We start from the raw sequence: 17,367 nt of genomic DNA on the forward strand, positions 1-17,367 counted from the left end.
AAACTCTCCGCTCCGAGGCCCTTCCCACGCCCTCAACCCGCGGCAGGCCCGGCCGCTCCCTCACTCCGGCGGGGAGATTCCCCCATCGCCCTCAGGCAGCGCCGCGGCGGCGGCCCGGGAGCAGGACTCCCTCCTCCGCCAAGGGCAGCTTTCTGTTCTCATGCAGGACCTCCAGAGGCCCAGCTCAGCCCCGGGGGTGCCGCAGGACGGTGCCCACAGGCGGCCCCAGGGGCTGGCACGGCCCGGGAGGAAGGCGCGGACCCCGCGGCAGCGCAGGAGCAGGGACAGAAGGCCTCGGCAGGGGCAGAACTGATAGGAGGCTCCATAGCTCAGTGGTTAGAGCACTGGTCTTGTAAACCAGGGGTCGCGAGTTCGATCCTCGCTGGGGCCTATTGAGTTTTTTCCCCCCTGCGGGTTTCTGTTACTGTTTTCCCCCTGACTGAGCCGGGGGTTCCGGGAAGAGCGGGCGCCGGGGGTCGCCGCCTTTTGCATCCCGGCCCGGCGCCTGCAGAGGGCGGCGGTGGGAGACGAGCGCAGCGCAGGAGCTGCAGACGCGTCATGGGCTCGGCCGCCTCCGGGGGCTGGAGCGCAGGGGCGGTCCTGGCTCCGCTTCCCAAATAAATCGTTTCCCAGGATCTAAACGTCGCGGGTTGTCACAGCGGCGCTTCCACCGCGTGGTGTCTGGAGTCGCGGGATGTCTCCAGCCCATGGCTCAGCTCTAACGCGGGGTTTTGGTGGGGGGGTTGTTTGGCTTCTGGTGCTGTGATCGCGTTGGTGTTTCAGATTTGCTGGATGTTTTCAGCCCTTACTGGACCCTATGGAAGCTCCAGGTGATCCGTACCCTGAAAAAATATTCATAGAATAACTTGGGCTGGAAGGGACTTTAAAGATCATCACGTTCCAAGCCCATGCTGTGGGCTGGGACACCTTCCACTAGAGCAGTGTGCTCAGAGCCTGATCCAACCTGGCTTTGAACACCTCCAAGGATGGGACATCCACGGCTTCTCTGGGCAACCTGTGCCAGTGCCTACTGCCCTCATACTGAAGAATGAAGTCCCAGTGGTGCATGCCAGAGGTTTGTTAGGGAGCACAGTTGGAATCAATTCTGCTTCAATTACAGACAAATCCGTTCATGGGATTGTCTTTGCTCAGGGACCAGGTTGCAGATGGTGAATAATGAAGAAACATGAAGCAACACGATGTGTACCGCATGGAGATCTGATTGTTGGGTGAGAACCATATGTAAATATTACTATTGGATGTCACTGTTATTGTCTGTATATACTGTATACTGTATAGATAGATAATGTATGTGTTTATAGAATTAGAATATATTTTAGATGTAGTAAGCTGACGATATGGGAATAAGGGCTGGAACGTCTTGAGGTGACTTTATGATGCTTCTATCCCCAATCATCTGTTCCATTAGTGTTGAATATTGAGTTCTACAGCTTTAAAACTGGTTCCAGGAGTAAAGAGAGAAAAGAGACACAGAGTTTGTTATCAGAGACTGCACTTGCTCCCCCGCATCCTTCACACAGACTGTGCTGTCTGTAGTGGACAGCGGGAGAGAGCTCTCCTTTGCTCTTGGTTAGATTTTTTCTGGCTAGCTGAGGCAAAGTTCCTTGGACTGTGGATTTTCTTTCCTTTTTCCTGGAATTGTTCAAACCTGCCCTGGACTGAAAACCCAGAAGAGCACCGGGAGCTCACATCTATGTCCCATCAGGCCTCACCTGGGCTGTGACATTTCCCAGCGCCAGAAGGACTGAGAACAGCCTGAGTGAGCAGGGGCTGAAACCCATGGAAGGGACTCTTCTAAATGTGTCATCTCTTCAGAGCGACAAGAGGTTTTGCTGTTTAGTATTGTTCATTTTTGTGCTGGGAAGAGCTTTGCCTGTTAAATAAACTTTTTTTTTTTTTCACTTCTATCCAAGAAATTATTTTTTTCCTCAAACCAGTTGAGGGACAGACTGCTTAAATCTGTTTCCTAAAGGGACCCCATTCAGAGGTTTCCTCACAAATTTGCCCTAATCCAGGACACTAATATTTAATCTAAACCTCCCCTCTGCCAGTCCCCCTTATCCTGTCAATGCCTCCCCTTGTAAAATGTCCATCTCCAGCTTTCTTGTGGACCTCTTTCAGGGACTAAAAGACTGCTATAAGGTTTCCATGGAGCCTTCTCTTTTCCAGGCTGAACAACCCAAATTTTCTCATAAGAGATGTGCTTCAGGCCTCTGAGCATCTTAGTGGTCCTCCTTCAAAAAAAAAAAAAAATCTAATTTCATTGTCTGAAAGACCCCTACTATTGAAACACACTTTTTCCTGCATTTCAGCTAAAGGACATTAAAAAAAAAAGTGAGGTAATTGACATGTCTGTTCCATATTCTTCAATAGAATACTGAAGTTCTGAAATTTAAAGGCACTTGGATTTATTAGACAGTCATACACAGCCAAATCTTACCAGAGAATGTCCATCACAGGTTCTCATAACCACCTATGTCAGAAAAGGACATCACAGCAGGATTTGGAAGCTGGTACTGTTACAGTTTAATATGTTTAACAGAACAGATGTAGAGACTGCTAACACTGCCATTAATAATTAATTATGGAGTGCGCACCTGGGAGCACTCCATAACAAGTCAGTCAAAATCTCTTTTATTTGGTCACTTTCAGCACTTTTGTTTCACCGTTTTATAGGCTACTTGCTTCTTCTGGGACATCACTGAGCTTCAAAAGCTGCTTCTTCCTGCTCCACTTTTCCCTTAGTTAGTGCTACTTTCTTTGGAAGAACCTCATTGATTCTGGCTAGGTGGGAGCTCTTCTTTTTTTTGGCAAAGGTGGTGCTGGTGCAGTTCTGGAGTTGTGTCAAATCATCTTTCCCCTTTGAGGAAAAGATTATTTTTCTCTTTCCCTCAGCTTTGACTCTCTGTCTCTCTTTACCAGATGGAGCTGTTTTCACTGTTGATGCTTTTATTTTGGTGGATGGGGTCTTTTTTGCATTCTTAGGAAGAACTCTTAGGGTGGCTGCAGCGAGGGTAGTTGATGTTTTTGGAGGCATGGTTGTTGAAGTTTCGTTTAGCAGTTCAAGGACAGTCTCTGAGGAAAGTAATTAACATGGTTCAGCATTCCTGCTTTGACACAAAAGGCTAATTCAGAGATATGACTGGTAGAAACACTTATCAGAGCTGTAGTCAAGAAAAACAGCTGAAATTATGAAAGAAGAAATGTGCACTATAAAACTTTCTTCTTCCACCAAAAGATGTGTGTTTTTCTTGGAAATAAAATTATTTATTTTAGAAATTATGAATGTATTTAAGGAAAACTTCCAGACAGAATGTGATGAAAGTTTGCACACTTCTCTAGCAGATTTAAAAATATAAATTGTTCATAATACACTAATATCTGGAAATCCCAGACAAGATAATATTGACTTGCTAAACACCAGTTTCTACTCAAGCTGTAACTCCTGCCCCAGCTGCATGGGACTTTAAGACAGTAGACAGCTTGGAAAAAGGAAGATGTACAGAGAAGGGATTATTTGATTCAAGAAACTTGTCTCAGAACCAAGGGACAGGCCCTCAGAATTTCCCAGACCTCATCCAATGCCTGAATCAAAGTCATCAGTTATGATGCCCATTTATACTATTACTTAGCAAAACTTAGGAAAAAAATATGAATCAGGGACTGGGGTTGGGTAAAGGCACAGCATCAAGTAGACATCATGCATTACATAAATAAATAAATAAAGTAGAAGCACACATTAAATGTTATGACCAAATTTCAGGATTGCTCAGTGCTTTAGTTGCTAAGACTGCTGAAGGTTTCAATCATATGCCTGTAAATTTATGTATATGTTTTGCTTCTCTTTAAAATCAAAGCCTGACAACTTACTTGCACGTGGAACAAAGGGTATCAGCTTGCTCTTTGTTTTCACTGGAATAGCCTTGTATTTACACTTCCCTGGTGGAAAACAAAGCCAGATGCAGACATCTGAGCGACTGTTACGGAAGTTTATTTATTCCACAGGCACCCACTAATTCCCTCTTCTCATTTGCCTCTGGTGGAAGAGGCATGAAAGCACTTTAGGCACCTGGAGTGCAGCACAGGTGGAATTCAAGAGGCTGACACAGGGCTGGCAAGCCATAAAATCCCTGTCCCAACAGCAGCTGGTGAATGTGACCTTCACCGGGATGTTCATTGGATACAACAGGGCTGCAGCAAGAGGGGTGGGAAAGGAAATGAACAGGCACAGAAGGCAGGGAGGGAGGGAGGGAGACACAACTGCAAAGAAATGTGTCTGTGTTCCTCTCCTGCTGTTCCCCGATAACTTCCCACAGTACAAAAGCACCGAAACAAAAACCAACCAAACACATTATCCCTGAGGTAAAGATGTTGCACGTTAAGTGACAGGAAGAGAGGTACAAAGAAACGCAACGCACCTGTGTTCTCTACCCACCAAGGGAACTGCTGTAGGACAAATAAGAACAGGTTCTACCAATTTGGTATGCCTTGCAGCACCAAGCAAAGCAAAGTATGACCTAAGGCATCACATTTTCTTGCGATTGACATTCTCCTTCAGACACTGGCAAGAGCCAAGTTCTTCCTCTGCACCATTTCAATTTTTTTTTAAAGGTTGCTAAAGTAGGGTTGTAGGCATTGCTCGTATGGATTTCTGGTGGGTAGTGGGTTTTTTTCTCCTCCATCTCTCTGATTTTAAAATTTCATTCTAACTCGTTTTCTCTCTGCTCAGGACGGAAGGAATTTGGTGCCACCCTGCTGTCTCCAAGAGTACTGCTGGAGAGGCAAGACAAAGTAGGGACAAAAGGCACTGCCTCCGTCAGCTTTCCTGGCAAGTTCCTCGGGAAGTTTGAGTTGCCATCAGGCACATGATAGTGGCCCTGGCAATGTTTTGGAAGCGGGAGTTTGTATGGCTTGCTGTCCATGTTAGCGCATTTCTGCCATGCGGGCAGGACACACAGGGAATGCTGGATTCACTGCCTGGGACTGTGCCCAGCAGAGAAGCCAGCTATCCCCAGGAAAAATCCTATAAACAGCAGCAAAATGCAAAGGAAAAAGGCTCATGAAGAGACCAGAGTCACCCCAGGAGCTGGAGATGTCAGGACTGTGCTCCAGAGCCTTCCCAGACTCCAAAGAGCTCTGCACAGCCAGGGCACACCTGCAAACTACGAACAGACACCAGGGCAGAGCTGACACAGCCCCATCCGGGCTAAGGCAAACAAGGGGAACCGGAAAATGCAGGAAAACATTTCTAAGAGCCATGGGATTAAGTCCCTGGTCCTCCACAGTTAATAATTTCCTGACATGTGATAAGCTGTTAAAGGCAAAAATCTCCCCAAGCAGTAAAAGATTCAAGTTCTGTTCCCATCACCTTGGTACACACCTTAAATACCTAGTTTTGGATTTAAATCCTCAGGAAAACATAACTTGTTTTCTTCATTTTGCTAGTGTCCATGGTCTCTGCAACAGCACAACCACATTTGTGCTGTATCTGCTTTACAGAGTGATTTGAAACGACTTTAATGTTTTTTAGCAAAATCCAAAAGCTAGGGAGGCAAAAAAATTACGTAAGTGTGCTTATTGTTGTAAAAATAGACTTTAGCAGGGATAACTATTTAATGGGGAAAAACATTTTGCTTGGAAAAACTCAGGTTCAGGCACCAGTTATTATTTGAACACTGCATGAATCACCAGGTTTCTCTCATTTTTGTGAAGAAAACTGTGGAGTGCCAGTTATTTTTTATTTATATTAAAATACATCACAGACATTTGATGTAACAACCCTAAAGGATACAGACTGTCATTTTTAAAACGTTGTTTTGCTGTAATTCAGATATGCAATGAAGGGAACTTTCTTTTAATCCTTAACTCTCCCAGATCTTCAGGGAGTTTGAACTCTATTTCCTATTTCTCTGTGCACAGATAAGATGAGTGAGAAACAAATTCACTCAAACTTAGTAAAGTTGCACCAGAGGTGCAGTGTGTAAACAAAACCCAAGGACTTGTGTGTGTAAACAACCCAAGGATGCAGATGTCAGTGATACTGTGTGTATCAGTAGTACTTGGCATTCTTTTACTGTGATAGTTAGAGAGTGTATGGTGATTGTAGAAGAATTTGGCATGGGAATCCATCTTTAATTACAAACCTTTCAGGATCAATGAGCTTGTAGAGTGATCCATGTAGTACACAGGCACTGGGATTAACAAGCAGACATAAAATACAGTTCCCCTAAACTGAAGTGAAAAAATAAAACTGGTCTTATATTCATGTGCCCAAGCTGGATCCCAGTTCTCCTTTTCCCTCTTTCCCGACTTTTCAGTAATCCATGTGGTCAGAAAAGGAAACCCCTTCAGTTACCCCCTCAGCTATGCCTTATGGTCAAGAAATGGCTTTGTTCTCATCCTGCCCCGTGCAGGTGGGCTCCCAGAAACACCAAATGACTTCCTGGCTGCAGCAGAGTTCCACACAGAACCAGCAGCTCTCTTTCATTACCTCACCTCTCTGGCTCTCCAAAAGGTTGCTTTCCTCCATATAAATACATATTTTTTTTAAACTTATTTGTACCAAAGAAGCAGCCAGAAACTACAAATAGAGGGCAAGACCATACAATAAATATATTTTCCATTTCAGAGTCATACCAAAAAGGAAAAAAAAATCAGCAAGAGCTACATTGGCTAATCTGTGGGAGACGGAAGCTTCTCATTTCTGTCTGGTAGCTGTTGAAGACAAATGTTCCTTGTGCCTTCCCTTCAGCACCCACTAAACCAATAGAAGAAAAGGGAAATTAGAGTATCTTACAAGAGGCAAAGATGTTGTTGTCTTTTGAACTACATAACCCCATGTCGGTTTCTAAAAGGCCACTAGAAGAGACATTTAACATTCATTGGCTTCACATGTTAGAACAGTTAAAAACTGTACACATTTCACAGCAAAGCCTGCATCTTCATGCAGCTCTGAAAGCATATGCTAGGCAGACAATCTAGGATCTTTTCATGGCAAGCAAATCTCTTCTCTGCTGAATGGTGAAGTACTAAAGCACAACCATGCTCTCCAAAACCTTGCAACTGCTTTTTGTATTACACAGCTCTGTCAGGAGGCTGTAGAAAAGTGAAAAGTGTTCTTTGGTACTTCCACTTTGATGAGAGATCTGGTCCTTGTGACCATTGTAGTACTCCATGAGGCCTTTACACTAAATTTTGAAATGAGTGGCTTTTGTGATCCCTAAATAAAGTCCTGGTCTATAATCCACAGTGTGACGTGATGTTGTTTTGAATAAGACTGAGGAATTTATACTAGGGACGCAGGAGAAATTCAGAGAAGCTCTAAGAACTCAAGTAAGGATGAGGTGGTACAATGAAAAAGTGAACTGCATTGATATGGTCTTTTGATTAGTGAAAGAACAGAAAAAAGCAGTAACAAAAGGAGTGTTTCACATGAGGTTCTGTCTCCCAAGCTCTCCATCAACCTGATCTGCAACTGCCTCATAGGGCAGGAGACCTCCCTGAGCCACAGAACAACCCCACTGGCCATGCTGAGCCAGCCACAAACCTCGCTGCACTGCCTGCTCTCCAGGCACACCTCAGGAGCCACAGAATTTTCCACATTTTCCCTACATTAGAGAACAGACTGTACAGTTAGCATTGAAGGTGTGGCCAGCACAATACCTACCTGCTTCATTCTCAGCAAATGAGATGATGAATTTGATGTAGGAACTGATCATTCCATGGAAGGCACAAGCTGTTGTACTGCCAATGCAGATATCCTGCTTCTTCCATTTATTTGTCTTCTCATCTTCCTGTAAAGCCGTAAGTCGACTACATGAAAAATAAAACCCTGTGTTTTATGTCTCCATCATCAAAATTTGTTCCTGTCAAAATCATGCATTATTGAAACAAAAAAAGCAGTCATTACTGAAACAAAAAAAGCAGTCAGTGAAGACTGTGCCTGTTGGCTGGATTTTGGAGAAATAGGCCTGAACAAAAGCAAACTTATCCTAAGGATTCTGAAATGGAGGAAGTTTAGATTCCAACAAAAATGTTGTTGTAATAGCCAAACACAGAACTTAGTCTATATCCAAGTTTCTCATTTACTCCAGCCCAAAAGATTTTTGGATGCTCCAATATACTTATGTGCCCAGACAAGGCAAATGTGAGTACAGAGTGGAAGCTGCAGAGGAAACAATCAGTCTCACCTACCTATGAAATCACCAAAAATATAAAGGCCATTCAAGCTGGGTGATTCACATCCCCTGTAGATAAAGCCTTCACTAACTGACTTGCCCACACTGCAGCCATATGCAAATATTGGCAGAATGTAATCTGTCAAACAGACAGAAATACAAAGTGAGAAATTTTGCATTCAGAGAGCATCAAAAAAGCAGTTGCTCACTGACAGGTACAAGTTACTAGAAGGGCCAATACAGTTTAACAAAGTGCTTAGAAAATTTCAGTGGTAATTCAGCACCTTACTCTGGGGCAGAACAGACCCAGGGCTTTAAGGACCTCTCTGTGTAGTTGCTTATTAAGGCTTAGTCATGATGAGCTTCCATAACACACAAAATCAAGATTCTCTGCATCAAGAAGCAATGCAGGAGGGAATCAGCCTGCAACAAGTGTTATCTTACTTGTGACTGTACCAATCATTTTAGCAGGGATCATCTTTACTAATTCCAGCATTTTTAGAGAAGGGAAAAAGATCAAAATTGCAAGTGAGCTCAACATCTTTGTGGGTGTACTGACACAACACAGAATGAGCATGCTCTTGCCATTTTATGTCATGAGACTTGTAAAATAAAGACTGCCTCTGGCAATGTTAAAATTGAATCCAGCCCTTTCTCATATTGAATTATCAGATTACACAGAATTTTATTCTTGACATCACATTTTTCCCTGCATTAATGTCAGTAATACATACTCTGCACTTGTCTTCTCATCCAGATGTTCCAGGAACATCTGCATGACCTTGGGACCAGGTGTCTTCACCCAACAGCTTAAGGAACATTATTATAATACTCAGCTCTTTGACCATGCTTTGCCAAGAGCTTTACAAAGACCACCAATTTCAGTTTTTTAAAGGCAGTAAGAGAGCTTTGTCCATCATAACCACAGTCAGCACCCAGAGCCTTTGGACATTCTGCTGAAGCACTTTGCTGGCTAGAACATGTATCTGCCACAGGGTTTGTTCCAGGGTCTCAGCAGCAGCCTGGTCCTCTGTCCTTATCCACAGTCATGGCTCAGAGCTTCTGAAGAAAGCACAGTATCACTTTCTACTTAAATCAAATCAATTGCCTTCCTGAGTTCACTAGGGAAACTGTCCACAAAAGACACAGGCTTTGAATTTAAACACCTTGTCTGGTGCAGTGTGTGGCAGGGAATTCCCTGGATAAACAGAGCATCATTTCATACCAACACAGTAGGGCTGGGGAGAAGGGATTTCTGCTCTTAAGAAGCAAACAAACTCCATTTAATATACAACACTGGATTATTTAGGTTCACTGGAAAAACAGTGCTATAGTCCATTAAATATACATATATAATAATCACCTACAATAAAGTTTTTCCTTATCCAAGGAAGAATTGTGGCAAAGCTGTGTCACAGCATTCAAACCCCACCTTTGCTCTCCTCCTTTAAAAATGAGGTCAATTTCCTCAAACCTGTTCTGCCTGACATCCTCACCGAATATCCTCCCTCTTCCCTCTTTTGTGATAGGGTCCCCCTCTGTCCCCTGCACAGCGCCACATATTCCTGACCCCATAGACATAAACCTCCAGGTGGGCTTTGGGATCAGACATAAACGGATTATCAGGAGGGATGTGGTAAGGCTTTCCATCAGGGCTTCTTCCATCCACATCCATCCTCAACACTTTCCCCAACAATGTGCTCCTAAAGAGAAGGCAGGAAAAGAAACCACAGCATGAGAGCCATCTGAAAGCACAAAAATTCCCTTCTTCTCCTTGCCCATTTTCAAAGGAAAAGTTATCTGCCTAAAGGCAATAAACTAGTGGCTGGTATGCATTGCAACCCACTTAAGCCAGAAAACTCTCTTTTCTCTAAACAGCTTGGCTTTCAACATGTCAGATTTTCATTTTTGAAATACTGCTTTGGACAGACTTGCAGATGCATGAGCATTTTCAGGAAGCACTCTTACTCTATTCTTCCACATTTTCTCCTTTCCAAACCTTGTATCTTAGTGAACAAGCTCAAAGCTTTCACCTGCTCTCCTACTTACTTGTTCTGAGCATTCCCAAATGTTCCAAAAGGGTCTCCAGTTTTTCTTCCATCCCCTGTGAATATATACACAAAGAGCAGCTGCCCACCATTATCATTTGCAGCTGGTTCTTCAAGCTCCAGGAGATTCCTTAAAAAGAATTAAAAGAAAAAAAAACAGATAAGGAAGAACTAGATTTTTTCTTAGAAGGTGACAGGGCAGGTGCACACATGACAGACAAAGTAAGTGTATTGTACTGTAATGAAGCATCCTCTTCTACAGCACAAACCTCGTCGGGCAGATGTCTATTCCATTATAGATTTAAGGCTGTTACTGCTCTTTAGAAGACAAGAGTATGAGATGGAGAGCGAAAAGAACCTTATTCCTGAGTCTTTTCAATTCATTTTGGTTTATTGTGTGACCTTGAGCCAACCTGACTCTGGTAGTTTCATAACAGTCACACACCTGAAGCAGGGTGAATGGGAATGTGCAGTTTCTGCCAGTGGAAGGGATCATAGGATCATAGACTGGCTTGGGCTGGAAAGGGACCTTAAAGACCATCCAGTTCCAACCCTCCTGCCATGGGCAGGGACACCTTCCACTAGAGCAGGTTGCTCAGAGTTCCATCTATCCTGGCCTTGAACACTTCCAGGGATGGGTCATGCACAGCTTCTCTGGGCAACCTGTGCCAGTGTCTCACCACCCTCTTCCTAATACCTAATCTAAACCTTTCCCCCTTGTCCTGTCACCTCAAGTTCTTGTAAATGGTCTCTGTCCATCTTTCTTGTAGGCTCCCTTCAGGTTCTGAAACGCTTCAATCAGGTCACCACCCCAAAGCCTTCTCTTTCCTAGGCTGAACACTCCAAATTCTCTCAGCCTGTCCTCATAAGAGAGGTCCTTCATCCCTCTGTTCATCTAGGTGGCCTTCTCTGGAGTCTCCAACAGATATGTGTCCTGTGCCGGGGACCCCAGAGCTGGATGCAGCACTGCAGGTGGGACCTCCTGAAAGTGGAATTGAGGGACAGAATCCCTTCCCTTGACCTACTGGCCACAATTCTTCAAATACTGCCCAGGACATGTTTGGCTTTCTCAGCTGCAAACTCACCTTGCTGAATCATATCCAGCAACCCCAAGTCTCTCTTGACAGGGCTGCTCTCAATCCCCAGCTTGTGTTGACTTAGGGGGTTGGACAGAGACAAACTCTTTCTCATCATGGCACACAACATGAGCTTTACCTTTCAAAGCTTGGATCAGCTGTGTTGGCATCAGCCAAAGCCTTCAATTCACCGATCCTCATATTTTCCACTCAGTTCTTAGCCATATATGAGTAATAGACATAAAACTTCCTGTTGTCCTTGTGCTTGGGGCTGGAAAGCCATCCCCAGGAAGCCCCTCTCATCCCCCAGCTATGGGGTAGCCAGCACTATACTCTGGATATCCAGGAATAGCTCCTCCAGCCAGCTGCCATCAGGTAGGCAGACCCAGACAAGGCCCAGCTGCTTGGCTACAAAGGTGCGGTGGCTCTGGTCAGCAGCGTGGGCCATCAGCACCGGGTTCCTCAGGCCATTGGCAACCTCAGCCAGGCACAGCTGGACACAGCTCTCATGCTCCTCCAGCACCAAGCCCCAGGCTGAGTTCTGCAGCACGTGGGAAAAGCAGTAATCCTCATCCTGGAGCTGCAGGAGGTGGCAGAAGCGGGTTCTGTTCATCTCACAGCTCTCCTAGATGTGCTTGGTGCCAGTCAGCACGAGGGTGGCAGATCAGCAGTTGAGGTGAAACTCAGAGCAGTAGTCAAAACACAGCCCTGGAGGGCTTCTTAGAGGAGTCTGTGGGTTTTCTGCATCACAGTGATGTGCAGCATATGGAGAACATTCCTAGAAGGTAAAGGGAACTAAAGATGTGGCAATGGACACTCATCCAGGAGAAGCCGAGACATCTTAAGAGGAGCAAACAGGTTAATAAAATGAAAAATTATCAATGTAGACAGTATAGTCTACTCCTATGAAATGGAGCAGTAGAAAATCACTCAGAATATGGCCAACATGGACTTAGAGATCACTAGTAGTTTCCTTTATCAAAGCATAGTCAGTTGCATGTAAATTCTTCCCAACAGAAGTACAAGTGTGGAGGCTGTGGATTCTCCACTCAGTAAGGTGGGACTAAGCAGTCCTGGCGGAGGTGATCAGAGCAGGGAAACAACCTGACAGAGCTCTGGAAATATCACAAGTGACATTGAGAAGAAGGCTAGGGCTCGCTTTCCCCCAGAAGAAAAATGAGGGAGTATCATCAGATGGTGGCAATAGGACACAGGTTAAAAAAAGCAGGTGAAACACTGCCAGAAGAAACTGTAGGTGCTAAAGATGTACACTGATTAAATAGACAGACTAAATGAATCTGATACATGCACAGTATTACTGAAGCAGACTGTAGGTGAGATTTGAAACTGATTCAAATAAGTAAATACCACCTCATGCAATTCCTGTAGATATCATTGACTCTACCTGCGATCATCAGGAAAAAAATACTGCAGGCAACATTTTCAAGTGTTACAGATCTAAAATTATGTTCCTTCAAATACCTTTAGGTGTTTAGCTATGTAAAGTGTAGGGTAAATTCTGAAAATCAAGCGTGGCGTTTGAATTTGTACCTAAATTTAAATTCCTCATCTTGGAAACATTCTGAAACAGAACTTCCTTAAAATGTTTCCATTAGAATCCCACCCCTATTTTAATCAGCACAAAGTTGCAGAAGTCAAAGCAGAAAAAGCTACATTCTTCAGAAATATGATTTTACTGGTTTTCAGCCCAGCAGCCCAAAACAGTCTATCCAGAATGCACAGTCCAGGAAAGAACTACTACATTAGTAACTTTCCTGCCTCATTAAACAAGTTTGCTTCATTAAACAGAAATAATTTTAAAATCTGGGTAGTTATACAAGCATTACTTTTTTTTTTTTTTTTTTTTTTTTTTTTTTTTTTTTTTTTTTGTGCAAGTAGCAGCCTTTCCAGGATATTTAATACAAAGACTACAGACCCTGATTCCAAACTTTACAAGCAAGTTGTTCTCTTTGTTCACAGCAAAACCCATGGGCTTTTGGCTATACTATGAACAGGTATCTCTTATCAGGAATAAAGCCCTTGCAGCTTTTGGATGCTGTAGGAGGTTTCTCACTCTTCATTGCTGCCATTTAGTTACCAGAAAGCAGCACAGAATGACCTGGTTTCTGTTGCTTCTACAGCATACCTGTAAGGAACCTCTCCCTCTCCCCAAATCAAAAATCTCCAGTCTTCCAAAGGGGAGCCAAGTCCCCCAGGCCTGTCCTTACATCTGACCCCAGTCTCAGCTGGCAGAACCACACTGAGAGGAATGACAGATTTGTCTTTACAAACAAGCTGTAGGTCTGCTGGTAGATAAAACTAGCACTGAGAGATAAAAGAAACAATGGGAAGGATTCCACTGATTGATGAATGGGAAAAGATATTTGCCTTTACAAACAAACTGTAGGTTTGTTGATAAATGAAATTGGATATTGAATGATGAAAAAAAAATGGGGAAAATACAGGAATTCTGTAAGAAAAATTAAAAGGGAGGGTTATACATTAGAGGGGAATCTTAGGTATCAGGTGTTCTGGGATTCTGCACCTCTCAAGTACCTCAGCCAATGGGGAAAGAGAGAGGGAAATGTGGCTGGGGAAAACAGGATAAAAAGGAGGCTGCGTCCTCCAAACATCTGAGAGATCCAAGAGCAATGCCCCATGGCCTCTCCCTTTATTCAAATAAAGTAAAAGGACTTTTCTGTCTCCTTTTTGGACCTCTGGGTTTGTGGATTAATTTTCCTGACAACATCATTCTTCCCATGTTTAAGGCCTTCCCAGAATGAGGCAGGGCACCACCAGGCCCTGAGTGCCATCCCCAAAAGTCAAAGCTTCAGTTGAGCGTCCTTGTCTTTTTGTTCTCAGTCCTCTTCCGAAGTGATTACTTCATTAACACCTTTGAAAATATTTTTAATTTTGCTCAAATAAGCGTGAACAGAGTCCAGCTCCTGGACCAGCAACCTAAGTAAAAAGAGGAAATCAACTTCCTCTGAAACAAGGCATATTCTCAGTGCCAGTGAAACTTCTGCAGTTGCCAAACCCAGCTTCCCCTGGGTAACGCTCAGCAACACCCTCATTACTACACCAGCAAGGTTGTCTGGCTTTACTTGTTTTATGGCACCGAAGAACACCTGACTGCTTTGTTACCACACATGGCTACTGCTCTGATCTCCCCCAGAAATGTGAAATAATGCTGTCTTTGCTAAATTAGAGCAGCTACTATTCAGGTATATCAATAAGCACCTACACCACTTTCTTAAAATTTGTTTTGTTCCAAACTATGAGGATGCTGTGGAGGTGGCAGAATGGAACCCCATCCCTTCCATGTGAGTTCAGCAGCAAAACCATTTGGTGGATCTTTGCTCTTTTCAGTAATTCAGCAGACAAATAATATCTGCCAGGGAATCCAATCTCATTTTCATGATTGTTACCAACTTAACCAGGGAGAGCAACACACATCATGGTCACAACTCCTCCTTAAAGATCCAACAGCAACCTTACTCTAAAAAACAGGAAAAGAGTAATAGCTTAGAACTTTGAAAATCTGTAAAAAAAAATATGTGTGGTTTGGGTTTTTTTTTTTCCTACCAAATACACTTTAGAACAAATGCAAAATTACATTATGCCCTGCAGAATGAGAAATCAAAGAAACAATAGTAATTTTATAGTGTTTTTTCTACTTGAATCATGTAGAAAAACCCTTACAACATCGACATCAGTTTTTTCTGCTAGAATCTATGATGTATCTTTTGCTGCTTTACCACCTGTAAAACAACAGAGAAATCAGCTTCTATTTTTTTCAGCCCTGATTCTGAAAAGATGCATCTCCCAACCCCAAGGAGATGACAGAATCCTGCCAGCATCCAAAAAGAATGGAAACATTTTGGTGCACAGATAACATTTTATAGCTCAGGAAATATTAACTACAGGAGTTCTGTATGGTTTTAGAAAGACCAAGTGTGTCTTTTGGCTGCTTTGTGTTTTGCCATGCAGTGAGTGCATGCGTGACTAATAGTGACTAAAAAGGCAGGTGGCTCTTGCCCTCTGATGCCAGGGATGCAGAAGAGCTCAGGCAGAAAAGTGCCTTTGATTTTTTCTCCCTGCACACCTTCCATGAGCCAGGTGGACAGTGGGGAGATAGCACTGATGAAAACACTGTGACTGCAGGCTCAGGACCTTGGAGCAGCTGTGTGAAACCACAGCCTGTGAAATTATGTTTTACTTTGACAAGCACAGCATTTGGAGCATCCTCAGCAGGAACAGAACCAAAAAATATCCTCCCTGCAGTCCAGAGATCCAAACACTCTGCCTATAATTCCTCTATCATTTGATTCTGTAGAATTTGCAATCCAATACCTTGCAGCTGCAAGCAGAGGGCAAACACTGATCTGTAATCCTCTCCTTCATTATGGGAAATCATTATCCTTACCAGGCAATGTTTCCATAAATCCTTATGGTAGCAAATGCCACCATATATTCCCAAATTCCAGTGATTCACCTTACAAAAAGCACTTTGCAAAATGCCAGTTGAGGATTAAGTGCCATTCCTCTTCCAGTCCACTCTTCCCCTGCTCCCATGCCTCCTTTCACAGGAGCACAGCTGTCAGAACCACAACAGACCCTCAAACCAACACAAAGTGTAGGACACAGGTATTTTTTTTCCACCCTACCTGTCACAGGGTATCTTTGATGTGTGTTCTACAGAGTTTATATGCCTGGGGATCCACGTAATCTGTGATGTCTCAATATTTTGCTGCAATGCTGTTCCCTCTCTCCTGGTCAAAGCAGCCAAAGTTTTCATAGGCAGAACAGAATTCCAAGGGCAAAGGGGGCTGGAAAGGAGGCCCATAATCCAAACACTGAGGATATCCCAGAAGAGTGCCTGTCAGGCACAACAAGGAGAGGCAAACACACACACGTGGGCAATGAAAAGAAACTCCAGAGCTGCTGCTGCTCTTTCCAGCCTGTGGCCAAGCACTCACTTCCCTCAACATAGGTTTCTTGAGGTCAGATGTACAGAAATCATGGACTTCTTTGTAGCATGGGTCATTCATTGTCTCTGTTTTACTAATCACCAGTCCCGGAGCTCAACATTCCCTAAGGTTTGCTGACATTCCCTCTTCCTTTCTCTCTCAACTTTACTCCTTGGCAGCATGAGACACCCTCCAGGCTGCCTCTTTGGTATTTCAGATGTCACAGGGCTGGATCCTCCTCTCTGGACACTTCTCCTGCCCCTAGAAGCACTCACAAATCTAATCCCTACATTTTAGGTTAAACTGGCTGAGAAATCCTTCACCCAACAATATGAATAATAAAAACATAAGATGAGATACATATACACAGAACTTAATAAGCTTTACAAGACACAAGTTAGCAATTGTCAGTCCCTAACTACCATTTTTCTCAACTTTTGAAGTGCATCAAATGTGGGTATGATTTCATAAAGACTGAACAGGGATCATAAAATACAACCAAGTTAAGGCAGCAATTAACCATAGGAACAAGTGACTTCGGAGATAATGCTGTTACCCACAAATCCAGGTATACATTCAGGATTAAAACGAGAAGAAATTCAGAAGAAGTGAAGGAGGAAAAATTCATTTAAGGCACCAGCACATCCCTAAAACTGTGATATTCTGCAGAATTCCTGTACTTAATCCAAATTATTTCTGTGGGTTTAATCCCACTTGACATTAAACTGATCTAAAACACATGAGACCTTTGTCCACTTTCCCCTGTGGTGAAAAATGCTTGAGCAAGCCCTTCCCATCAGCTAGGGATGCAGGTGTTTGTACACACTGTACTTAGTCTGCACTGGAGGATGATGCTTCCCTAAATCTGCTCTTCCATAAGCAGGACAAGATAACTTTGATCACAGCCATGTGGAAAGGGAGCTATTTCTTTCATGCATGATAAAAAAATCCTCTCAGAAACTTTTCCCACAGAATGGGGAAGAAAATTGATAGGAAAACCAAATCTAGGTTTCAAATTCTGGTATGTGATAACACATCAACGTTTGCTTTCCAAACACAGCAACACTGCATATTT

The 17,367-nt window shown here is 43.5% G+C and overlaps 1 protein-coding gene and 1 non-coding gene across 2 annotated transcripts; one reads left to right on the forward strand and one right to left on the reverse strand.

The window, feature by feature from the left end:
- Window positions 1–318: 318 nt before the first annotated feature.
- On the forward strand, window positions 319–391 carry TRNAT-UGU (transfer RNA threonine (anticodon UGU)). The gene has a single exon. It is a non-coding gene; the product is annotated as a tRNA-Thr (tRNA).
- A 2,328-nt stretch (window positions 392–2,719) lies between these two features.
- Window positions 2,720–16,373, reverse strand: HHIPL2 (HHIP like 2). The gene is given in 12 exon segments (XM_062489038.1): window positions 2,720–3,096; window positions 3,892–3,998; window positions 6,165–6,220; window positions 6,222–6,247; window positions 7,688–7,833; window positions 8,211–8,337; window positions 9,566–9,734; window positions 9,736–9,901; window positions 10,248–10,376; window positions 11,462–11,592; window positions 11,594–12,100; window positions 15,990–16,373. Coding segments are annotated over 12 exon segments (2,325 nt in total).
- Window positions 16,374–17,367: the final 994 nt, after the last annotated feature.

The sequence above is a fragment of the Cinclus cinclus genome, chromosome 3 (genome assembly GCF_963662255.1).
Source record: "Cinclus cinclus chromosome 3, bCinCin1.1, whole genome shotgun sequence".
Classification (NCBI taxonomy): domain Eukaryota; kingdom Metazoa; phylum Chordata; class Aves; order Passeriformes; family Cinclidae; genus Cinclus; species Cinclus cinclus.